The 27,098-nt window shown below is 37.8% G+C and overlaps 1 protein-coding gene across 1 annotated transcript in view; it reads left to right on the top strand.

Annotated features, from left to right (window-relative positions):
* Nucleotides 1-27,098, top strand: part of LOC133550486 (low-density lipoprotein receptor-related protein 8-like) — a 122,880-nt gene that overhangs the window by 58,067 nt on the left and 37,715 nt on the right. Inside the window, exons 7-9 of the mRNA XM_061896466.1 lie at nt 8,630-8,801; nt 12,913-13,140; nt 23,251-23,369. Of these exons, the coding sequence (XP_061752450.1) occupies nt 8,630-8,801; nt 12,913-13,140; nt 23,251-23,369 (519 nt within the window). The remainder of the gene's footprint in view (nt 1-8,629; nt 8,802-12,912; nt 13,141-23,250; nt 23,370-27,098) is intronic.

The following is a 27,098-nucleotide window of genomic DNA, read 5'->3' as shown; positions in this document are numbered from 1 at the left end:
ACTCGATTTAAGGCAGGGTGGGATGAATGCCATGTGTATATGTATGTATATATGTATATATGTATATACATAATACACATGTGTATATGTATGTATATATGTATATATCTATATATGTATATACATACTACACATGTGTATATGTATGTATATATGTATATATGTGTATAAAGCATATTTAGTACATAGTCTCTGGCCCACTAGGAAGTGTTTGAAAAGGAGACTACAATCCTCACAGCTACTCTAAAATAGTGAAGTCTCCACTCTGCACGGTCAGGTGCTCGTCGACGACTAAAAAAGAGGACCGCATATCCACTTTGTCGCCCGCTTGAGATTGGGTCCCATTTTGCAGCTCCTAATTGGTGTCATCCCTCAGTCAGCAGCAGTCACACTGTCGGCTTTTTATCACCGCGCACAGTTGCTCAAGGGTCATTTGTCATGGGCGGTGCGGGGGAGGGTGAAACCACACTCCTGCAGCGAGTGACACATGCGGCATGGAGGATGATCACCTTTGCATTTAGTTGGTCGCTGGATTTGTGCAAAACGAAGAAGACTTGCTGACTTGTGGACCCTGGTCGGTGTTTGTCAGGGAGGGCAGTCTGTAAATATGTTCTGCTTCTTCCCTCGGAGATGTTCGCTAAAGACGCTTGTTAAAGATGGAGTCAAATGTTGTCACTTAGTCCCTGTGGCTGATTGAATTTGTTGCACTCATGCTGAGCTGATGTGCCCTGCAGTGTGTGTGTGTGTGTGTGTGTGTGTGTGTGTGTGTGTGTGTGTGTGTGTGTGTGTGTTTTGTCTTGTATTTCTACCCTTCTTGAGACATCAACCAGGAAAAGTAGCTTCCATATGAGGAGATGTAAACAAGTTAGGACATAAATCATGGTCCCAATACGAGAAAACCATTGCATCTACAAACCCCGTTTCCATATGAGTTGGGAAATTGTGTTTGATGTAAATATAAACAGAATACAATGATTTGCAAATCCTTTTCAAGCCATATTCAGTTGAATATGCTACAAAGACAACATATTTGATGTTCAAACTCATTAACATTTTTTTGTTGTTGCAAATATTCTTTAACTTTAGAATTTGATGCCAGCAACACGTGCCAAAGTAGTTGGGAAAGGGCATGTTCACCACTGTGTTACATCACCTTTTGTAATAGATAATTGTCCCATTTGCACCCCTGGTGGCGAAATCTATCAAAATTAGGGTGGTCCCCCCCCCAAAAAATGACTGTCAACATATGAAATAACAAGTGTGTGTAAGAAATAAAAATTCGCCCCTTTGGCCAAAATTAATTCAAAATAAATAAATACATTTGTATATAGAGACGTACTATAATAACTTGAAGTAAATAAGGAAGATTAAAAAACAATTACACACAAACTACAACTAAAATCAACTTTTTCTTATACTATAAAATTAGGAAAAATGGCCAATTTCATGCCAGCAACAAGTGCCAAAGTAGTTGGGAAAGGGCATGTTCACCACTGTGTTACATCACCTTTTGTAATAGATAATTGTCCCATTTGCACCCCTGGTGGCGAAATCTATCAAAATTAGGGTGGTCCCCCCCCCAAAAAATGACTGTCAACATATGAAATAACAAGTGTGTGTAAGAAATAAAAATTCGCCCCTTTGGCCAAAATTAATTCAAAATAAATAAATACATTTGTATATAGAGACGTACTATAATAACTTGAAGTAAATAAGGAAGATTAAAAAACAATTACACACAAACTACAACTAAAATCAACTTTTTCTTATACTATAAAATTAGGAAAAATGGCCAATTTCATGCCAGCAACAAGTGCCAAAGTAGTTGGGAAAGGGCATGTTCACCACTGTGTTACATCACCTTTTGTAATAGATAATTGTCCCATTTGCACCCCTGGTGGCGAAATCTATCAAAATTAGGGTGGTCCCCCCCCAAAAAATGACTGTCAACATATGAAATAACAAGTGTGTGTAAACATTTGAAGTGCGCCCCCTGTGGCCAACATATGTATTAACAAGTGTGTGTAAGAAATAAAAATTCGCCCCTTTGGCCAAAATTGATTTAAAATAAATAAATTTGTATATAGAGACATACTGTAATAACGTTAAGTAAATAAGGAAGATTAAAAAAAAATTACACACAAACTACAACTAAAATCAACTTTTTCTTATACTATAAAATTAGGAAAAATGTCTAATACTCTTTCTGTGTTTGTAATATTGCAATATTTTCTTGTAAAATGATAACTTTTCAAGGCAAAATGGACTTTTTTCACAATATTGCCAATTTTTTGGAGTAAAATTATGACTTTTGTCAAGTGAAATTCCGATTATTGTTGTGATATTGCCAACATTTTAAAGTTTTCTTATAAAATTGTGACTTCTGTCGGGTAAGATTACGACTCTTTTCATGAAATTGCCAAAATGTTCAACTTTTCTTGTAAAATTGCGACTGTCATTGAGTAAAATTCCAACTTTTATCACAATATTGCACAAATGTTCAGTTTAAAATCAGTTTAAAATTCCGACTTTTATTATAATACTGCCAAAATTCTACGTTTTTTCTTGTGAAATTCCAATTCTTTTTTTCACAACACGCTTATTAATATTTGCATAGTATGTATATATTATTAATGTTGTAAATACAAAACTTCATATATCTAGAAAGGGTGGTCCTAAAGAAACATTTATCGGTCTCAGTGTGTGTGTGTGTGTGTGTGTGTGTGTGTGTGTGTGTGTGCGTTCGTTCCTGTATTTCTACCCTTCTTGAGACACCAACCAGGAAAAGTAGCTTCCATATGAGGAGGTGTGAACAAGTTAGGAAAACCATTGCATCTAATAAAGAATGTCTTATTTGCACCCCCTGGTGGTGAAATCTATCAAAATTAAGGTGGTCCACAAAAAGGAAGGATTTTTCAAATTGACTGCGATGAGGTGGCGACTTGTCCAGGGTGTACCCCGCCTTCCGCCCGATTGTAGCTGAGATAGGCGCCAGCGCCCCCCGCGACCCCAAAAAAGGGAATAAGCGGTAGAAAATGGATGGATGGATGGACTGTGTGTCGGTTTTAAAAGTGCTCCCCTTTCTGGTCAACATATGAAATAACAAGTGTGTGGAAGAAATTGAAATGTGCTCATTTGGCCAAAATGTATTAAAAAAAATATATATATATATATGTATATAAAGACATACTGTAATAACTTGTATTAAATAATGAGGATTAAAAACCAATTACAAACAAAAAATAAAATTAAAATGAACTAAAAGCAGTCTTTTCCTCACAATGTGTCGACTTTTTCTAATAAATTTGGGAACAACTTCTCATATTCTGTCTGTTTCTGAAGTATTGCCATATTTTTACGTAAGATTATCACTTTTCCGATGTAAAATTATTACGACTCTTTTCATGAAATTGCCAAAATGTTCAACTTTTCTTGTAAAATTGCGACTGTCATTGAGTAAAATTCCAACTTTTGTTTATATATTGCACAAATGTTCCGTTTTTCTTGTAAAATTTTGACTTGCGTTGAGTAAAATTATGACTTGTATTATAACATTCCCAAAATTCACAATTTTTCTTGTGAAATTGTGAACTTTTTCATGTGAAATTCCAACTCCTTTTTCACAACACGCTTATTAATATTTGCATAGTATGTATATATTATTAATGTTGTAAATACAAAACTTCATATATCTAGAAAGGGTGGTCCTAAAGAGACATTTTTCAGCGGTCTCAAGAAGGTCAGAAATACAAGATAGTTGCCCTTTCCCAAAGTAGTTGGGAAAGGGCATGTTCACCACTGTGTTACATCACCTTTTGTAATAGATAATTGTCCCATTTGCACCCCTGGTGGCGAAATCTATCAAAATTAGGGTGGTCCCCCTCAAAAAAATGACTGTCAACATATGAAATAACAAGTGTGTGTAAGAAATAAAAATTCGCCCCTTTGGCCAAAATTGATTTAAAATAAATACATTTGTATATAGAGACATACTGTAATAACGTTAAGTAAATAAGGAAGATTAAAAACAATTACACACAAACTACAACTAAAATCAACTTTTTCTTATACTATAAAATTTGGAAAAATGTCTAATACTCTTTCTGTGTTTGTAATATTGCAATATTTTCTTGTAAAATGATAACTTTTCAATGCAAAATGGACTTTTTTCACAATATTGCCAATTTTTTGGAGTAAAATTATGACTTTTGTCAAGTGAAATTCCGATTATTATTGTGATATTGCCAACATTTTAAAGTTTCCTTATAAAATTGTGACTTCTGTCGGGTAAGATTACGACTCTTTTCATGAAATTGCCAAAATGTTCAACTTTTCTTGTAAAATTGCGACTGTCGTTGAGTAAAATTCCAACTTTTACCACAATATTGCACAAATGTTCAGTTTAAAATCAGTTTAAAATTTCGACTTTTATTATAATACTGCCAAAATTCTTCGTCTTTCTTGTGAAATTGTGACCTTTTTTCTTGTGAAATTCCAACTAATTTTTTTCACAACACGCTTATTAATATTTGCATAGTATTTATATATTATTAATGTTGTAAATACAAAACTTCATATATCTAGAAAGGGTGGTCCTAAAGAGACATTTTTCGGTCTCTGTGTGTGTGTGTGTGTGTGTGTGTGTGTGTGTGTGTGTGTGTGTGTGTGCGTGTGTGTGTGTGTGTGTTCTTGTATTTCTACCCTTCTTGAGACACCAACCAGGAAAAGTAGCTTCCATATGAGGAGGTGTGAACAAGTTAGGAAAACCATTGCATCTAATAAAGAATGTCTTATTTGCACCCCCTGGTGGTGAAATCGATCAAAATTAAGGTGGTCCACAAAAAGGAAGGATTTTTCAAATTGACTGCGATGAGGTGGCGACTTGTCCAGGGTGTACCCCCGCCTTCCGCCCGATTGTAGCTGAGATAGGCGCCAGCGCCCCCCGCGACCCCAAAAAAGGGAATAAGCGGTAGAAAATGGATGGATGGATGGACTGTGTGTCGGTTTTAAAAGTGCTCCCCTTTCTGGTCAACATATGAAATAACAAGTGTGTGGAAGAAATTGAAATGTGCTCATTTGGCCAAAATGTATTAAAAAAAAAAAAATATATATATATATATAAAGACATACTGTAATAACTTGTATTAAATAATGAGGATTAAAAACCAATTACAAACAAAAAATTAAATTAAAATGAACTAAAAGCAGTCTTTTCCTCACAATGTGTCGACATTTTCTAATAAATTTGGGAACAACTTCTCATATTCTGTCTGTTTCTGAAGTATTGCCATATTTTTACGTAAGATTATCACTTTTCCGATGTAAAATTATTACTTTTTCATGTAAAATTATTACTTTTTAATGCAAAATGGTGATATTTCTCATATAAAATTCTGACTCTTACCACAATATTGGCAATTTTTTTGTTGTTGTAAAAAAAAGTGACATTTTTTTTAGTAAAATTATGACTTTTTTCATCATTTTGCCAAGTAAAATTCCGACTATCATTATAACATTAACATTGTGACTTTTGTCGTGTAAAATTACAACTATTTTCATAAAATTGCCACAATTCCAAGCTTTTCTTGTAATATTGTGACTGTCGGTTTAAAATCAGTTTAAAATTCTTACTTTTTAATGCAAAATGGTGATATTTCTCATATAAAATTCTGACTCTTCCACAATATTGGCAATTTTTTTGTTGTTCTTGTAGAAAAGTGACATTTTGTTTTAGTAAAATTGTGACTTTTTTTCCTAATTTTGTCAAGTAAAATTCAGATTATTAACATTGACATGTTTTCCTTTAAAATTGTGTCTTTTGTCGAGTAAAATTACAACTCCTTTCATAAAATTCCCCAAATTCCAAGCTTTTCTTGTAAAATTGCGACTGTCATTGAATAAAATTCCAAATTTTATCATAAAATTGCACAAATATTCAGTTTAAAATCAGTTCAAAATTCCGACTTCTATTATAATACTGCCAAAATTCTACGTTTTTCTTGTGAAATTCCAACTCCTTTTTCACAACACGCTTATTAATATTTGCATAGTATGTATATATTATTAATGTTGTAAATACAAAACTTCATATATCTAGAAAGGGTGGTCCTAAAGAGACATTTATCGGTCTCAGTGTGTGTGTGTGTGTGTGTGTGTGTGTGTGTGTGTGTGTGTGTTTGTGTGTGTGACCGCCACAGTGTTTGCCAACAATCTGCTGATGCCCCCCCCCTTACCACTCGGCCCCCAACATCTGCAGGGGGTCATTGGCCTGTCGTCCAAAATGTGGTTCTGGGCCAATCAGGACCCGATCCAGCATCTGTGTCTCTGCCAGGGATCGTGTCCAAAAGGATGCTTCCGTGCAAACGCACCTTTTGCCCTTTTTCTGGGGTCTGGTCGCAGATAACGACAATAATAACAACAACAACAATTGAGGGTCTAATTAAAATGCGGGCGACCTCATCTCCAAAAATAGACCCGACCGTCCCCAAATTGAGACGAGGACACACTTGGGTGGAAGCCATCGTCGCTAATGGCTAAATGCTAACGACCATGTCTAAATGAGCTCTATTTGTTTTCCCCCCCATTATTTTTGTTCCATCTTATTTTGAAAAACCGTTACATTTCACCTTCGGCGGTGGAGGAAAATGTGCTTCGGCGCAGTGTTGATAGTAGTGTGGGGCGGTTGGGAGAGTGGCCGTGCCAGCGACTCCAGGGTTCCAGGTTCGAGCCCCGCTTTCGCCATCATAGTCACTGGCGTTGTGCCCTTGGGCAAGACACTTTACCCACCTGCTCCCAGTGCCACCCACTGGGTTTCACTATGTAAAAGAGAGTAACTAGAGGTAGAAAATAGATTGGAAAGGAAAGATTTAAAAAAAAAAAATAATACTGTCTTTCTTTGAATTGCCGCCGGAGCGCTAATTAATTTCAAACCTTTACAAAAGGCATGCGGTAAAAGTAAGCATGCGCTATTTATTTTAAAACCTCTTCTCACTCCGGCGTTTACCAAAGGCATGCGTTAAATTTAGGCCTGCCTTTATAAATTTGAGTGTGATGTAAAGGTACCGTCATGAAAAGCACTTTTAATAAAAACAACGTTATTATGGTCTTACCTTTACTTATAAATAAAGTCCATGCGCAGCTCCTTCTGATCAAACGCATTGATAACTTGTTTATAGAAGTCTTCCTTATCTTTCTTCAGTTTTTAAAGTGGGGCGGTATAGCTCGGTTGGTAGAGCAACTTGAGGGTTTGCAGGTTCGATTCCCGCTTCCGCCATCCTAGTCACTGGCGTTGTGTCCTTGGGCAAGACACTTTACCCACCTGCTCCCAGTGCCACCCACACTGCTTTAAATGTAACTTAGATATTGGGTTTTACCTTGTAAAGTGCTTTGAGTCACTCGAGAAAAGCGCTATATAAATATAATTCACTACACTTCATGTGCAGCTCCTTCTGATCAAAAGCATCGATAACTTGTTTATAGAAGTCTTCCTTATCTTTCTTCAGTTTTAAAAGTCTCTCTGTCTCGATGGAGATCTTCCTTTATTACCTCCTGCTTTGATTGAAAGTCCAGTTTAGAAAAAAAAATATTTTAGATATGTAATCCTCCATGTTAAAAGTGCAAGCGAGAGGAAAACACAAACGATCGCTGCTTGTTGTCGAGTAGTCGCAAGAAGGATCACTAGCGCCCTCTACCACCAGGAGGCGGGAGTCATTTAATGACTCATATTTGACACACGCAGCTACGGTATATTAATAAAACATAGCTGCTTGCTTTTTTTTTTAGCCTATTCAATATCTTGGACCTAAAATCCTACTGAATAGCTCTTAATCTTCTTCCCTTTTTGCGATTTCAAATGATTGAACTCAGCCTCCTCCATTTTGAAAATTGTCACTCGTGACGTGACGAGTTTGACCCTGTGGAAATTCTAGGCCTATGTTGATTATTTGGCGGAACGAGTTTGACCCGGCGGAAATTCTAGACATGCGCTAATAAAAAATAATATTTTGTGAAACGAGTTCGACCCGGCGTTAATCCTGAGCCGGCATGCGCTAACTATTTTGCTAATCGAGTTTGACCCGGCAGTATTAGAAAGCAGGCGCCTACTATATACCCGGCGGCAATTCAAGGAAATACGGTAGTGATAGAAAATAGATTGGAAAGGAAAGATTTAAAAAATGAATAATAATCAAATAATAAAGAAATTAAAAAAAAATGTTTTATAGTTTTTATTTTTAACTTGGAACTTCCCGCCGGCCGGATTTTGGACGTAGTTTGGGAGACCCCTATTCTTTATTCTCAATGAAACATCCATGTTTTGGTGTGTGCTCGCTTACGGGTTCTTCATTTATTGAACAGGCGTCATTTATTTTAACCTGCAGTCCAGACTTATCTCTTATGTGTGACTGCCATCTACTGGTCACACTTGTCATTACACCACGCACCAAATAACATTGCTTGGAGGTCAGTCGGCACAACACGTTTTTGACAAGATTTTAAGTGCACCTTAAAGTCCGAAAAATTTAGTTAAAATTTTTGTTTTTAATGAAACTGGCCTACTACGCTACTGTAGTTTATCCACTTATGAAGAAAGCAGCTAATAAAAGATTCCCCCCCCTTCCTTTGCCGCCAGGAAAAAGCCCGTACATCCTGTTCACCAACCGACACGAGATCCGGCGCATGGACCTGGTGAAGCGGGACTACAGCCAGGTGGTATCCACCCAGAAGAACGCCGTGGCCCTGGACCTGGACGTGGCCAACAACCGGGTCTTCTGGTGTGACCGTTTCCACCGGAAAATCTACAGGTATGGCCACGCCACATACATGCCAGGATTCTGATCTTACCTTCTTGTGCAAGTCGCTCCTTGGCCTGGAAGATTCGACCCGGTTTTTTTTCCCCCCGGGTCAGGTCTAATTGGAACAGGATGTTCTGTTTTTTCGGAATAAAAGGGAGATCTCGAGGGGGAATAAAAAGGAAAATCCTGTTTTGGAAGCCCTCACCTCACACCTCAGTCAGGGTGACATCATCGGCGAGAGGGCCCGCCCCCCCCAGCGAGGTCTTGCCGGTCCTGATAAGTGTTCCGGGAGGACTCTAACCTCGGCGTGAACCTGCTCGGTGCAGGACTCGCTCGCCGTGCGGCGCCATGTCGAAGAAACGCTTTTTCTCAGCAAAAATAAACCTTTGGCCTGTGATTTTTAGTACCGTATTTTCCGGACTATAGAGCGCATATGAGTTGGGAAATTGCGTTTGATGTAAATATAAACAGAATACAATGATTTGCAAATCCTTTTCAAGCCATATTCAGTTGAATATGCTACAAAGACAACATATTTGATGTTCAAACTCATAAACTTTAACTTGGAATTAACTTAGAATTTCATGGCTGCAACACGTGCCAAAGTAGTTGGGAAAGGGCATGTTCACCACTGTGTTACATCACCTTTTCTTTTAACAACACTCAATAAACGTTTGGGAACTGAGGAAACTAATTGTTGAAGCTTTGAAAGTGGAATTCTTTCCCATTCTTGTTTTATGTAGAGCTTCAGTCCTTCAACAGTCCGGGGTCTCCGCTGTCCTATTTTACGCTTCACACATTTTCCATGGGAGACAGGTCTGGACTGCAGGCGGGCCAGGAAAGTACCCGCACTCTATTACTACGAATCCACGTTGTTGTAACACGTGGCTTGGCATTGTCTTGCGGAAATAAGCAGGGGCGTCCATGATAACGTTGCTTGGATGACAACATATGTTGTTCCAAAACCTGTATGTACCTTTCAGCATTAATGGTGCCTTCACAGATGTGTAAGTTACCCATGCCTTGGGCACTAATGCACCCCCATACCATCACACATGCTGGCTTTTCAACTTTGGGTCGATAACAGTCTGGATGGTTCGCTTCCCCTTTGGTCCGGATGACACGATGTCGAATATTTCCAAAAACAATTTGAAATGTGGACTCGTCAGACCAAAGAACACTTTTCCACTTTGCATCAGTCCATATTAGGTGATCTCGGGCCCAGAAAAGCCGGCGGCGTTTCTGGATGTTGTTGATAAATGGCTTTCTCTTTGCATAGTAGAGCTTTAACTTGCACTTACAGATGTAGCGACCAACTGTATTTAGTGACAGTGGTTTTCTGAAGTGTTCCTGAGCGCATGTGGTGATATCCTTTAGAGATTGATGTCGGTTTTTGATACAGTGCCGTCTGAGGGATGGAAGGTCACGGTCATTCAATGTTTACATGCTTTTTTTTATTTCTCCTTGCTCTATGGGCTTATTCGACCATAATTACAATAAAAACTAAGAATCATCTTTTGATATGATGTACTTAGTCCATAAGTACACAAACGTGTACTTCATGTTTAGTGACATGCAAATTCTTATTTTTACACTCCCCCCCCCCCCCCCAAATTCCATTGTATGTTATACTCTTCTGACACCACCAGATGGCAGTATAAGTGTCCACATAAGTGGCCGTAAGACCCCAATTCAGCCGTGTACACCATCCATCCATCCATTTTCTACGCGTATTCCCTTTTGGGGTTGCGGGGGGCGCTGGCGCCTATCTCAGCTACAATCGGGCGGAAGGCGGGGTACACCCTGGACAAGTCGCCACCTCATCGCAGGGCCAACACAGATAGACAGACAACATTCACACTCACATTCACACACTAGGGACCATTTAGTGTTGCCAATCAACCTATCCCCAGGTGCATGTCTTTGGAAGTGGGAGGGAACCCACGCATTCACGGGGAGAACATGCAAACTCCAAACAGAAAGATCCCAAGCCTGGATTTGAACTGCAGGAACTTCGTATTGTGAGGCAGACGCACTAACCCCTCTGCCACCTTGAAGCCAGTCGTGTACACAATTTTGGAAATAAGAGTGTGGACGCCACAGGCTGTCGTCTCTCGGGTTCAATGGACCACCCAGGAAGGACATTGCTTTTGAGCTAAGTTTGACTCTTGTTTATTTTGCAATAAAGCTTTGTCTTCAGGTCGGATTGCTTTTCCGCTGCTCCTCTCCACTGCTCGTTCACGGTCTGCTTTTCAGCCGCCGCCGTCGTCCTCGGTCGCTCCTCCTCCTTCTGCCCCGATCCCTCCTCCTTCTCCCCTTTTTCTACATCGTGAGGAGATAAGTTAATTATGTACTGGTGCGCGATCCACACACCCGCACATGACCGCGGCGTCGCTCCCGGCTCGGCCGCATTCTCCGCCTCCTCACCGCCATCTTGGGCCGGCTCCGCCTCTCCACAAAAAGCTAAAAAGTGCTGTCCACGTATGTGGCCACTAGGCCTTTAGAGGCTCCAATTTCTTCACATCAAATAATTGACATCATTTTGGGGCTAAATCTAGCATATTTAGGGGGGGTTTTTTTGCCTTAAAAAGTTGTTTTTGTTTGTTTTTTTACCAAAAAGGGCATAAAAAATACCAAAAAATCAGCGATCTACTTAGGCCAGGGGTAGGGAACCTATGGCTCGCGAGCCAGATGTGGCTCTTTTGATGACTGCATCTGGCTCTCGGATAAATCTTAGCTGACATTGTTTAACATGATAAGTAATGAATAATTCCACTTGTAATAAGTGTTAAAAATAATGTTCAAAACATAAAACATTCTCATGCTTTTTTAGTCCATCCATCGGTTTACTACCGCACCTGTTCAAGAAGTTGCGTTAAGAAGTTATTTATTAAAGAAGCATTTAAGCATTTAAGTCTCATCTTAAAACTCATCTGTATACTCTAGCCTTTAAATAGACCTCCTTTTTAGACCAGTTGATCTGCCGCTTCTTTTCTTTCTCCTATGTCCCCCCCCTCCCTTGTGGAGGGGGTCCGGTCCGATGACCATGGATGAAGTACTGACTGTCCAGAGTCGAGACCCAGGATGGACCGCTCGTCGGGACCCAGGATGGACCGCTCGCCTGTATCGGTTGGGGACATCTCTACGCTGCTGATCCGCTTGAGATGGTTTCCTGTGGACGGGACTCTCACTGCTGTCTTGGAGCCACTATGGATTGAACTTTCACAGTATCATGTTAGACCCGCTCGACATCCATTGCTTTCGGTCCCCTAGAGGGGGGGGGGGGTTGCCCACATCTGAGGTCCTCTCCAAGGTTTCTCATAGTCAGCATTGTCACTGGCGTCCCACTGGATGTGAATTCTCCCTGCCCACTGGGTGTGAGTTTTCCTTGCCCTTTTGTGGGTTCTTCCGAGGATGTTGTAGTCGTAATGATTTGTGCAGTCCTTTGAGACATTTGTGATTTGGGGCTATATAAATAAACATTGATTGATTGATTGATAAAGGTTAGTGTGGGGCTTGTCCTCCTGGGGGTTCTTCAGACCACCAAACACCGACATGAGAGCCCGTTTCAGGGTTACACTATTGTTTTATTTTTCAATAAGTCTCTCAGTTGCTTTCCAGCAATTGTATTTTTCTCTTTCGTTCTCGCTCGCGCTCTGGCTCCAGCCCCAACTCCGTCTATCCTCCTGGCTGCTGCTTATAACAGAGCGACAGGAAATTAGATAACAAGGCCCAGGTGGGCCATCTACGCACCTGTCGCTGATTTCCAGGCCGGTCCTGGCACATCCCAGTTCGCTGCAGGCCCGCGGGCCACGCCCCCCTCCACAGTTAGCTTCCGAATAACAATGTTATTACAAAGAATAAGAGACCTATTATACTTAAAATGGCTCTTACGGAAATACATTTTAAAATATTTGGCTTTTTGGCTCTCTCAGCCAAAAAAGGTTCCCGACCCCTGACTTAGGCGTTGAAAGTAAACAAACACAATCTGTATTGACCGAGACCCTTTCGTTGCCCTGGGACCTTCACCAGGATCCCTAATGGTTAAACTGAACCGTTTTGGATGGTTTGCTTCTCAAAAGAAATATTAATGTTCTTAACCCCGGTCTGCTTCCACCAGTGCCTTCATCCACGAGGCGGGCGAGCCGCCCCAGCAGGTGGCGCTGGTGGACTCCTCGCTGCAGACCCCCGTGGGTCTGGCTGTGGACTGGCTGCAGCACAACCTGTACTGGGCCGACTCCGGCGACAAGTCCATCTCGGTGGCCTCGGTGGACGGCACCCGGAGACGCGTCCTCATCGACGCCGACCTCAGCGAACCCCGAGCCATCGCCTTGGACCCCCATCACGGGTGAGGGTGTGAGCTACTTCTTTTAAAAGTGACCCTTTTAATGTTAACACAGAGTCGTCCGACTAAAATTGTGTACCCTTAAAGGGGAAGTGCACTTTTTCTGCAGTTTTCACCATCATTTGCAAGAGAAAACACCTGTTTTTACTTTCTATGCAATCTAAATCGTAAATAAATGATGATCCAGAAACGTATATTTTTGAGCCTGAATATAAAGAGGATGAAGTACAAGTTTTAGAAGCTGCGTGCGAAACAGATTAACACCTTTAGCATCGTGTAGCAGTGTTGCTAAGTGCCCAAACAAGATATGCAAACACTTACTGTACAATGTCTGCTCTCACTGGGATCAAGACTGGCGGGATGTTTATATCTTCCCCCTTTTTCGTGAACAATTCATCATAATCCTCTCGAAGGGTTGAGAAAAAGGGGGGTTTTTCGTTGTATTCCGCCTGTAAAACGCTCTAAAACATTTAAATACACGCTGTAAGTATATATGTTACGCACTAACATACATAAAAACATGTAATATTTACATATTTTAATCATTTTTCAATCCACTTTATTTATATAGCACATTTAAACAACAAAATGTTTCCAAAGTGCTGCAAATCGATATTAAAAACAACATTAAAATACTATCCTGAGCTCCACCAATGACTTGAATCAAAACAAAAAATAAAAATAAATACTAATAAATAAAAACAATATAAAATAAATATGATTAAAATCGATTTTAAGGGTGAAACCAATTAAAACAGTAAATAGAAATCAAAGTTTTAAAACATAGAGGGCAACAGAGGACCATACAACTCACGTCGTGTTAAAAGCCAGAGACTAAAAATGGGTCTTAAGACGGGACTTAAAATACTCCACTGTGGGCGCAGTTTTTTTAAGCGTATTAATTTTACAGACTCATCACGACATTCACTTCAACAACAACAACAAGGCTACTAATCATGGCAGACTTGATGAGAGTCAACAAAGACTACTTCGGGACAAATGATGATCCAGAAACGTATATTTTTGAGCCTGAATATAAAGAGGATGAAGTACAAGTTTTAGAAGCTGCGTGCGAAACAGATTAACACCTTAAGCATCGTGTAGCATTGTTGCTAAGTGCCCAAACAAGATATGCAAACACTTACTGTACAATGTCTGATCTCACTGGGATCAAGACTGGCGGGATGTTTATATCTTCCCCCTTTTTCGTGAACAATTCATCATAATCCTCTCGAAGGGTTGAGAAAAAAGGGGGTTTTTCGTTGTATTCCGCCTGTAAAACGCTCTAAAACATTTAAATACACGCTGTAAGTATATATGTTACGCACTAACACTCATAAAAACATGTAATATTTACATATTTTAATCATTTTTCAATCCTCTTTATTTATATAGCACATTTAAACAACAAAGTGTTTCCAAAGTGCTGCAAATCAATATTAAAAACAACATTAAAATACTATCCTGAGCTCCACCAATGACTGAATAAAAACAAAAAATGTAAATAAATACTAATAAATAAAAACATATAAAATAAATATGATTAAAATCGATTTTAAGGGTGAAACCAATTAAAACGGTAAATAGAAATCAAAGTTTTAAAACACAGAGGGCAACAGAGGACCATACAACTCACGTAGTGTTAAAAGCCAGAGACTAAAAATGGGTCTTAAGACGGGACTTAAAATACTCCACTGTGGGCGCAGTTTTTTTAAGCGTTTTAATTTTACAGACGCATCACAACGTTCACTTCAACAACAACAACAAGGCTACTAATCATGGCAGACTTAATGAGAGTCAACAAAGACTACTTCGGGACAAATGATGATCCAGAAACGTATATTTTTGAGCCTGAAAATAAAGAGGATGAAGTACAAGTTTTAGAAGCTGCGTGCGAAACAGGTTAACACCTTTAGCATCGTGTAGCAGTGTTGCTAAGTGCCCAAACAAGATATGCAAACACTTACTGTACAATGTCTGCTCTCACTGGGATAAAGACTGGCGGGATGTTTATATCTTCCCCTTTTTCGTGAACAATTCATCATAATCCTCTCGAAGGGTTGAGAAAAAATGTTTTTTTTCGTTGTATTCTGCCTGTAAAACCCTCTAAAACATTTAAATACACGCTGTAAGTATATATGTTACGCACTAAAACTCATAAAAACATGTAATATTTACATATTTTAATCATTTTTCAATCCACTTTATTTATATAGCACATTTAAACAACAAAATGTTTCCAAAGTGCTGCAAATCAATATTAAAAACAACATTAAAATACTATCCTGAGCTCCACCAATGACTGAATATAAACAAAAAATAAAAATAAATACTAATAAATAAAAACAATATAAAATAAATATGATTAAAATCGATTTTAAGGGTGAAACCAATTAAAACAGTAAATAGAAATCAAAGTTTTAAAACACAGAGGGCAACAGAGGACCATACAACCCTTTTAGTGTTAAAAGCCAGATAATAAAAATGGGTCTTAAGACGAGACTTAAAACACTCCACTGTGGGCGCAGTTTTTTTAAGCGTTTTAATTTTACAGACGCATGACAACGTTCACTTCAACAACAACAACAAGGCTACTAATCATGGCAGACTTGATGAGAGTCAACAAAGACTACTTCGGGACAAATGATGATCCAGAAACGTATATTTTTGAGCCTGAATATAAAGAGGATGAAGTACAAGTTTTAGAAGCTGCGTGCGAAACAGATTAACACCTTAAGCATCGTGTAGCATTGTTGCTAAGTGCTCAAACAAGATATACAAACACTTACTGTACAATGTCTGCTCTCACTGGGATAAAGACTGGCGGGATGTTTATATCTTCCCCTTTTTCGTGAACAATTCATAATAATCCTCTCGAAGGGTTTTTTCGTTGTATTCCGCCTGTAAAACGCTCTAAAACATTTAAATACACGCTGTAAGTATATATGTTACGCACTAACACGCATAAAAACATGTAATATTTACATATTTTAATCATTTTTCAATCCACTTTATTTATATAGCACATTTAAACAACAAAATGTTTCCAAAGTGCTGCAAATCAATATTAAAAACAACATTAAAATACTATCCTGAGCTCCACCAATGACTGAATAAAAACAAAAAATAAAAATAAATACTAATAAATAAAAACAATATAAAATAAATATGATTAAAATCGATTTTAAGGGTGAAACCAATTAAAACAGTAAATAGGAATCAAAGTTTTAAAACACAGAGGGCAACAGAGGACCATACAACCCTTTTAGTGTTAAAAGCCAGATAATAAAAATGGGTCTTAAGACCAGACTTAAAACACTCCACTGTGGGCGCAGTTTTTTTAAGCGTATTAATTTTACAGACGCATCACAACGTTCACTTCAACAACAACAACAAGGCTACTAATCATGGCAGACTTGATGAGAGTCAACAAAGACTACTTCGGGACAAATGATGATCCAGAAACGTATATTTTTGAGCCTGAAAATAAAGAGGATGAAGTACAAGTTTTAGAAGCTGCGTGCGAAACAGGTTAACACCTTTAGCATCGTGTAGCCGTGTTGCTAAGTGCCCAAACAAGATATGCAAACACTTACTGTACAATGTCTGCTCTCACTGGGATCAAGACTGGCGGGATGTTTATATCTTCCCCCTTTTACGTGAACAATTCATCATAATCCTCTCGAAGGGTTGAGAAAAAAGGGGTTTTTTTCGTTGTATTCCGCCTGTAAAACGCTCTAAAACATTTAAATACACGCTGTAAGTATATATGTTACGCACTAACACGCATAAAAACATGTAATATTTACATATTTTTATCATTTTTCAATCCGTTTTATTTATATAGCACATTCAAACAACAAAATGTTTCCAAAGTGCTGCAAATCGATATTAAAAACAACATTAAAATACTATCCTGAGCTCCACCAATCACTGAATAAAAACAAAAAATAAAAATAAATACTAATAAATAAAAACAATATAAAATAAATATGATTAAAATCGATTTTAAGGGTGAAACCAATTAAAACAGTAAATAGAAATCAAAGTTTTAAAACACAGAGGGCAACAGAGGACCATACAACTCTCGTAGTGTTAAAAGCCAGAGACTAAAAATGGGTCTTAAGACGAGACTTAAAATACTCCACTGTGGGCGCAGTTTTTTTAAGCGTTTTAATTTTACAGACGCATCACAACGTTCACTTCAACAACAACAAGGCTACTAATCATGGCAGACTTGATGAAATTTAACAAAGACTACTTTAGGACAAATGATGATCCAGAAACGTATATTTTTGAGCCTGAAAATAAAGAGGATGAAGTACAAGTTTTAGAAGCTGCGTGCGAAACAGATTAACACCTTAAGCATCGTGTAGCAGTGTTGCTAAGTGCTCAAACAAGATATGCAAACACTTACTGTACAATGTCTGCTCTCACTGGGATAAAGACTGGCGGGATGTTTATATCTTCCCCCTTTTTCGTGAACAATTCATAATAATCCTCTCGAAGGGTTTTTTCGTTGTATTCCGCCTGTAAGACGCTCTAAAACATTTAAATACACACTGTAAGTATATATGTTACACACTAACACGCATAAAAACATGTAATATTTACATATTTTAATCATTTTTCAATCCGCTTTATTTATATAGCACATTTAAACAACAAAATGTTTCCAAAGTGCTGCAAATCAATATTAAAAACAACATTAAAATACTATCCTGAGCTCCACCAATGACTTGAATAAAAACAAAAAATAAAAATAAATACTAATAAATAAAAACATATAAAATAAATATGATTAAAATCGATTTTAAGGGTGAAACCAATTAAAACGGTAAATAGAAATCAAAGTTTTAAAACACAGAGGGCAACAGAGGACCATACAACTCACGTCGTGTTAAAAGCCAGATAATAAAAATGGGGTCTTAAGACGAGACTTAAAACACTCCACTGTGGGCGCAGTTTTATTAAGCGTTTTAATTTTACAGACGCATCACAACGTTCACTTCAACAACAACAACAAGGCTACTAATCATGGCAGACTTGATGAGAGTCAACAAAGACTGCTTCGGGACAAATGATGATCCAGAAACGTATATTTTTGAGCCTGAATATAAAGAGGATGAAGTACAAGTTTTAGAAGCTGTGTGCGAAACAGATTAACATCTTTAGCATCGTGTTGCTAAGTGCTCAAGCAAGATATGCAAACACTTACTGTACAATGTCTGCTCTCACTGGGATCAAGACTGGCGGGATGTTTATATCTTCCCCCTTTTTCGTGAACAATTCATAATAATCCTCTCGAAGGGTTTTTTCGTTGTATTCCGCCTGTAAAACGCTCTAAAACATTTAAATACACGCTGTAAGTATATATGTTACGCACTAACATACATAAAAACATGTAATATTTACATATTTTAATCATTTTTCAATCCACTTTATATATATAGCACATTTAAACAACAAAATGTTTCCAAAGTGCTGCAAATCAATATTAAAAACAACATTAAAATACTATCCTGAGCTCCACCAATGACTTGAATAAAAACAAAAAATAAAAATAAATACTAATAAATAAAAACAATATAAAATAAATATGATTAAAACCGATTTTAAGGGTGAAACCAATTAAAACGGTAAATAGAAATCAAAGTTTTAAAACACAGAGGGCAACAGAGGACCATACAACTCACGTCGTGTTAAAAGCCAGAGACTAAAAATGGGTCTTAAGACGGGACTTAAAATACTCCACTGTGGGCGCAGTTTTTTTAAGCGTTTTAATTTTACAGACGCATCACAACGTTCACTTCGACAACAACAACAAGGCTACTAATCATGGCAGACTTGATGAGAGTCAACAAAGACTACTTCGGGACAAATGATGATCCAGAAACGTATATTTTTGAGCCTGAAAATAAAGAGGATGAAATACAAGTCTTAGAAGCTGCGTGCGAAACAGATTAACACCTTTAGCATCGTGTAGCTAAGTGCTCAAACAAGATATGCAAACACTTACTGTACAATGTCTGCTCTCACTGGGATCAAGACTGGTGGGATGTTTATATCTTCCCCTTTTTCGTGAACAATTCATCATAATCCTCTCGAAAGGTTGAGAAAAAAGGGGTTTTTTCGTTGTATTCCGCCTGTAAAACGCTCTAAAACATTTAAATACACACTATAAGTATATATGTTACACACTAACACGCATAAAAACATGTAATATTTACATATTTTAATCATTTTTCAATCCACTTTATTTATATAGCACATTTAAACAACAAAATGTTTCCAAAGTGCTGCAAATCGATATTAAAAACAACATTAAAATACTATCCTGAGCTCCACCAATCACTGAATAAAAACAAAAAATAAAAATAAATACTAATAAATAAAAACAATATAAAATAAATATGATTAAAATCGATTTTAAGGGTGAAACCAATTAAAACAGTAAATAGAAATCAAAGTTTTAAAACACAGAGGGCAACAGAGGACCATACAACTCACGTCGTGTTAAAAGCCGGAGACTAAAAATGGGTCTTAAGACGGGACTTAAAACACTCCACTGTGGGCCCAGTTTTATTAAGCGTTTTAATTTTACAGACGCATCACAACGTTCACTTCAACAACAACAACAAGGCTGCTAATCATGGCAGACTTGATGAAATTTAACAAAGACTACTTTAGGACAAATGATGATCCAGAAACGTATATTTTTGAGCCTGAATATAAAGAGGATGAAGTACAAGTTTTAGAAGCTGCGTGCGAAACAGATTAACACCTTAAGCATCGTGTAGCAGTGTTGCTAAGTGCTCAAACAAGATATGCAAACACTTACTGTACAATGTCTGCTCTCATTGGGATAAAGACTGGCGGGATGTTTATATCTTCCCCTTTTTCGTGAACAATTCATCATAATCCTTTGGAAAGGTTGAGAAAAAAGGGGGTTTTTCGTTGTATTCCGCCTGTAAAACACTCTAAAACATTTAAATACACACTATAAGTATATATGTTACACACTAACACGCATAAAAACATGTAATATTTACATATTTTAATCATTTTTCAATCCACTTTATTTATATAGCACATTTAAACAACAAAATGTTTCCAAAGTGCTGCAAATCAATATTAAAAATAACATTAAAATACTATCCTGAGTTCCACCAATAACTTGAATAAAAACAAAAAATAAAAATAAATACTAATAAATAAAAACAATATAAAATAAATATGATTAAAATCGATTTTAAGGGTGAAACCAATTAAAACAGTAAATAGAAATCAAAGTTTTAAAACACAGAGGGCAACAGAGGACCATACAACTCACGTCGTGTTAAAAGCCAGATAATAAAAATGGGTCTTAAGACGGGACTTAAAATACTCCACTGTGGGCGCAGTTTTATTAAGCGTTTTAATTTTACGGACGCATCACAACGTTCACTTCAACAACAACAACAAGGCTACTAATCATGGCAGACTTGATGAAATTTAACAAAGACTACTTTAGGACAAATGATGATCCAGAAACGTATATTTTTGAGCCTGAAAATAAAGAGGATGAACTACAAATTTTAGAAGCTGCGTGCGAAACAGGTTAACACCTTTAGCATCGTGTAGCAGTGTTGCTAAGTGCTCAAACAAGATACTGTACAATCCTCAATAATTTTATTGGGGGCTTTTTGTTTTGTTTTAAAACTCTTATTGCTTAAAAAATAAAAAAGAATCATAATCAATGTTGTTATGAACTATTGACCTATTTAAGGCTCCAATTACTTCACATTAAATGTTCCACTTTTAAAACATTTTAGGGAAATATTTCATGTTTTGTATTTGTTATATAAACTTTTTTTTTTTATAAACCGGACATAAAACAGCCAAAAAACCATAGAAAAATAATTAAAATCTATGATTTACAAATTAATCTGAGGTTGATTTAAAGACTTGTGTTAAAAAAAATTAGTAAACAAATTTAAGTTTGACTTATTTTTATGAGTGGGGGCCCTTTTTGATCATCAATAATTGTATTGTTTTTTTGTTTTGTTTTGTTTTTAAACTGTTATTGCTAAAAAAAAAAAAAAAAGAATAAAAATCAATGTTATTTGGAACTATTGACCTATTTAAGGCTCCAATTACTTGACATTAAATATTCCACTTTTAAAACATTTTAGGGAAATATTGCATGTTTTGTATTTGCATTATAAACATTTTTTTTTACAAACAGGACATAAAACAGACAAAAAAAACATACACATATAATAAAAACCAATAATTGACAAATGAATCTGAGTTTGATTTAAAAACGTATGTGTCAAAAACTTAAGTAAAAAAAAAAATAAAGTTTGACTTATTTTCATGAGTGGGGGCCCTATTCGATCCTCGAGAATTTTGTTGTTGTTTTTGTTTGTTTGTTTTTAAACTGTTATTGCTATAAAAAAAAAAAGAATCAAAATTAATGTTGTTATAAACTATTGACTTATTTAAGGCTCCAATTACTTCACATTAAATATTCCACTTTTAAAACATTTTAGGGAAATATTACATGTTTTGTATTTGTCCTACAAAAATTTTTTTTTACAAACAAGACATAAAACAAACAAAAAAAACCATAGAAAAATAATTTTAAAAAATCTATAATTGACAAATGAGTCTCAGATTGATTTTTAAACTTAAACGTTGAAAGTGAAAAAAAAATTATTTAAAAAAGACTCAAAATCAATTTTGTTATTTAAGGCACCAAATACTTCACATAAAATATTCCACCTTTAAAACATTTTGGGGAAATATTTCATATTATGTGTGTTTTTTTGTTTTTGTTTTTTACAAAAAGGACATAAAACAAACAAAAAAAAAGATAGAAAAATAATAAAAACCTGTAATTGAAAAATGAGTCTCAGGTTGATTTAGAAACTTAAGTTTTGAAAGTAAAACATTCAAGTTTGACTTATTTTTAACACTTTTATGAGTAGGGGCCCTTTTCGATCCTCAATAATTTTATTGTTTTTTTGTTTTGTTTTTAAACTGTTATTGCTAAAAAAAAAAAAAGTATCAAAATTAATTTTGTTATGAACTATTTAAGGCTCCAACTAATTCACATTAAATATTCCACTTTTAAAACATTTTAGGGAAATGTTGCATTTTTTGTATTTTTTCTATAAAAAATTTTTTTACAAACAGGACATAAAACAAACAAAAAAAAACATGTAAAAATAATTTTTTTTAAAAATGTATAATTGACAAATGAGTCTCAGATTAATTTTTAGACTTAAGTGTTGAAAGTAAAAAAAAATTTTTAAGTTGGACTTATTTTTAACACTTATGAGTAGGGGCCCTTTTCGATCCTCAAGAATTCTATTGTTGCTTTTTTATTTATTTGTTTTTAAACTGTTATTGCTAAAAAAAAAATAATAATAATCAAAATTAATGTTTTTATGAACTATTTAAGGCTCCAACTAATTCACATTAAATATTCCACTTTTAAAACATTTTAGGGAAATGTTGCATTTTTTGTATTTTTCCTATAAAAAAAATTTTTACAAACAGAACATAAAACAAACAAAAAAAAACATGTAAAAATAATTTTTAAAAAAGTATAATTGACAAATGAGTCTCAGATTGATTTTTAGACTTAAGTGTTGAAAGTAAAAACATTTTTTTTAAGTTGGACTTATTTTTAACACTTTTATGAGTAGGGGCCCTTTTCGATCCTCAAGAATTTTATTGTTTTTTTGTTTTGTTTTTAAACTGTTATTGCTAAAAAAAAAAAAAGTATCAAAATTAATGTTGTTATGAACTATTTAAGGCTCCAACTAATTCACATTAAATATTCCACTTTTAAAACATTTTAGGGAAATGTTGCATTTTTTGTATTTGTCCTATAAACATTTTTTTTACAAACAGGACATAAAACAAACAAAAAAAAACATGTAAAAATAATTTTTTAAAAAATTTATAATTGACAAATGAGTCTCAGATTGATTTTTGGACTTAAGTGTTGAAAGTTAAAAAATTTTTTTTTTAAGTTGGACTTATTTTTAACAATTTTATGAGTTAAAAACATGCAAGATGCAGCAGACCCGCATTGTGACTCCTTAAAACCTGCTCTTTCAGTTTCATGTACTGGTCCGACTGGGGCACCCGGGCCAAGATCGAGAAGTCCGGGATGAACGGAGTGGACCGGCAGGTTCTGGTGGCGGACCACATCGAGTGGCCCAATGGGGTCACTCTGGGTGAGAGCACACCTGCAATGTCGCCGACCGTCTTTCAAGTCAAAACTTTCAAGGGTTCTGGAATTTGCCGCTGATAGACGAACACAGTAAGGCTGGCGGCCCCCCGGGGCCCAAATCCAGCAGGATACCGGCCCCCGAGTTCAGTTCAAAACTTAGCGGACAAACCAGTTTAGCAGCAAATTCCTAAAAACGCTGAATAGCTCATGTTGTATCGAGCAGGGGTTCTTTAACCTTTTTGACCTCGGGGGCCCAACTTTACCACTACAAAGGGGCCCGGGACCAGCACCGGCCCCCGAGTTCAGTTCAAAACTTAGCGGACAAACCAGTTTAGCTGCAAACTCCTAAAAACGCTGAAAAGCTCCTGTTATATCGAGCAGGGGTTCTTAACTTTTTTTACCTCGGGGGCCCAACTTTACCACTACAAAGGGGCCCGGGACCAGCACCGGCCCCCGAGTTCAGTTCAAAACTTAGCGGACAAACCAGTTTAGCGGCAAATTCCTAAAAACGTTGAAGAGCTCCTGTTGTATCGAGCAGGGGTTCTTAACAATTTTGACTTTAGGGGCCCATCTTTTCCACTACAAAGGGGCCCGGGACCGATACCGGCCCCCCGAGTTCAGTTCAAAACTTAGCGGACAAACCAGTTTAGCGGCAAATTCCTAAAAACGTTGAAGAGCTCCTGTTATATCGAGCAGGGGTTCTTAACAATTTTGACTTTAGGGGCCCAACTTTTCCACTACAAAGGGGCCCGGGACCGGCACCGGCCCCCGAGTTCAGTACAAAACTTAGCAGACAAACCAGTTTAGCTGCAAATTCCTAAAAACGCTGAATAGCTCATGTTGTATCGAGCAGGGGTTCTTTAACCTTTTTGACCTTGGGGCCCAACTTTTCCACTACAAAGGGGCCCGGGACCGGCACCGGCCCCCGAGTTCAGTTCAAAACTTAGCGGACAAACCAGTTTAGCGGCAAATTCCTAAAAACGCTAAATAGCTCATGTTGTATCGAGCAGGGGTTCCTTAACCTTTTTGACCTCGGGGCCCAACTTTTCCACTACAAAGGGGCCCGGGACCGGCACCGGCCCCCGAGTTCAGTTCAAAACTTAGCGGACAAACCAGTTTAGCGGCAAATTCCTAAAAACGCTGAAGAGCTCCTGTTGTATCGAGCAGGGGTTCTTAACAATTTTGACCTCGGGGGCCCAACTTTTCCACTACAAAGGGGCCCGGGACCGGCACCGGCCCCCGAGTTCAGTACAAAACTTAGCAGACAAACCAGTTTAGCTGCAAATTCCTAAAAACGCTGAATAGCTCATGTTGTATCGAGCAGGGGTTCTTTAACCTTTTTGACCTTGGGGCCCAACTTTTCCACTACAAAGGGGCCCGGGACCGGCACCGGCCCCCGAGTTCAGTTCAAAACTTAGCGGACAAACCAGTTTAGCGGCAAATTCCTAAAAACGCTGAAGAGCTCCTGTTGTATCGAGCAGGGGTTCTTAACAATTTTGACTTTAGGGGCCCAACTTTTCCACTACAAAGGGGCCCGGGACCGATACCGGCCCCCCGAGTTCAGTTCAAAACTTAGCGGACAAACCAGTTTAGCGGCAAATTCCTAAAAACGCTAAATAGCTCATGTTGTATCGAGCAGGGGTTCTTAACCTTTTTGACTTCGGGGCCCAACTTTTCCACTACAAAGGGGCCCGGGACCGATACCGGCCCCCCGAGTTCAGTTCAAAACTTAGCGGACAAACTAGTTTAGCGGCAAATTCCTAAAAACGCTAAAAAGCTCATGTTGTATCGAGCTTGGGTTCTTAACCTTTTTGACTTCGGGGCCCAACTTTTCCACTACAAAGGGGCCCGGGACCGGCACCGGCCCCCGAGTTCAGTTCAAAACTTAGCGGACAAACCAGTTTAGCGGGAAATTCCTAAAAACGCTGAAGAGCTCCTGTTGTATCAAGCAGTGGTTCTTAACAATTTTGACTTTAGGGGCCCAACTTTTCCACTACAAAGGGGCCCAGGACCGATACCGGCCCCCGAGTTCAGTTCAAAACTTAGCGGACAAACCAGTTTAGCTGCAAATTCCTAAAAACGCTGAATAGCTCATGTTGTATCGAGCAGGGGTTCTTAACTTTTTTTACCTCGGGGGCCCAACTTTACCACTACAAAGGGGCCCGGGACCAGCACCGGCCCCCGAGTTCAGTTCAAAACTTAGCGGACAAACCAGTTTAGCGGCAAATTCCTAAAAACGTTGAAGAGCTCCTGTTATATCGAGCAGGGGTTCTTAACAATTTTAACTTTAGGGGCCCAACTTTTCCACTACAAAGGGGCCCGGGACTGATACCGGCCCCCGAGTTCAGTTCAAAACTTAGCAGACAAACCAGTTTAGCGGCAAATTCCTAAAAACGTTGAAGAGCTCCTGTTGTATCGAACAGGGGTTCTTAACTTTTTTTTACCTCGGGGGCCCAACTTTACCACTACAAAGGGGCCCGGGACCAGCACCGGCCCCCGAGTTCAGTTCAAAACTTAGCGGACAAACCAGTTTAGCGGCAAATTCCTAAAAACGTTGAAGAGCTCCTGTTATATCGAGCAGGGGTTCTTAACAATTTTAACTTTAGGGGCCCAACTTTTCCACTACAAAGGGGCCCGGGACTGATACCGGCCCCCGAGTTCAGTTCAAAACTTAGCAGACAAACCAGTTTAGCGGCAAATTCCTAAAAACGTTGAAGAGCTCCTGTTGTATCGAACAGGGGTTCTTAACTTTTTTTTACCTCGGGGGCCCAACTTTTCCACTACAAAGGGGCCCGGGACCGGTACCGGCCCCCGAGTTCAGTTTACAACTTAGCGGACAAACCGGTTTAGCGGCAAATTCCTAAAAACCCTGAAGAGCTCATGTTGTATCGAGCAGTGGTTCTTAACCTTTTTGACTTCGGGGCCCAACTTATCTACTACAAAGGGGCCCGGGACCGGTACCGGCCCCCGAGTTCAGTTCACAACTTAGCAGACAAACCAGTTTAGCTGCAAATTCCTAAAAACCCTGAAGAGCTCCTGTTGTATCGAGCAGGGGTTCTTAACCTTTTTTGACCTCAAGGGCCCAACTTTTCCACTACAAAGGGGCCCGATTAAGAAACACTGGTATGGAGGATCTTGGACCACATGGGCAGACCCTTGTATCTTTTTTGCATTTACACCTTCTTCATGTGACTATTTTACCTAGGGCCGTGATTCTCAAACTAGCGGTACGCCAAATAATCACCTGACTAAAAGTACAGTGTTTTATTTTCCCATAATTCAACACAGTGTTACTGTTCAAACTGTGGCCAAAAATATCAAATACACTTGTCAAATAAAGCCCCTGCCTTGTTTTTAATGACTACTTGGTCCTACTACGTTAATGTATTTCAATACTGGTCACTATGGTGGTATTTGGTAAAAAAAAAAGTTTGAGAACCACTAATCTCGGGTGTTGTTGAAAGTTGTTTACTTCTAGTCCGTAGTCCTTTGTTCCACTTTTGTACGTATACTAGTGGTGTTCCTCAAGGTACCGTTTTAGGTTCTCTCTTTTTTTAATAATTTAGGCCAGTCATTCAAATATTAACTAAATAATTTTTTTCAAACACAGTGTTACTGTTCAAACTGTGTGTAAAGTTACAGTGACCCCAAAAAGTAAATAAACTTCTTTAAAAGAAAAACGTTGCCCCGTTTTTGATGACTACTTGGGCCTACAACGCTAATGTATTTCAAT

This window comes from Nerophis ophidion, linkage group LG04, assembly GCF_033978795.1.
Source record: "Nerophis ophidion isolate RoL-2023_Sa linkage group LG04, RoL_Noph_v1.0, whole genome shotgun sequence".
In the NCBI taxonomy this organism is placed as follows: domain Eukaryota; kingdom Metazoa; phylum Chordata; class Actinopteri; order Syngnathiformes; family Syngnathidae; genus Nerophis; species Nerophis ophidion.
The sequence above is the reverse complement of the archived record's forward strand: the minus strand, read 5'-3'. Positions and strand labels throughout refer to the sequence as shown.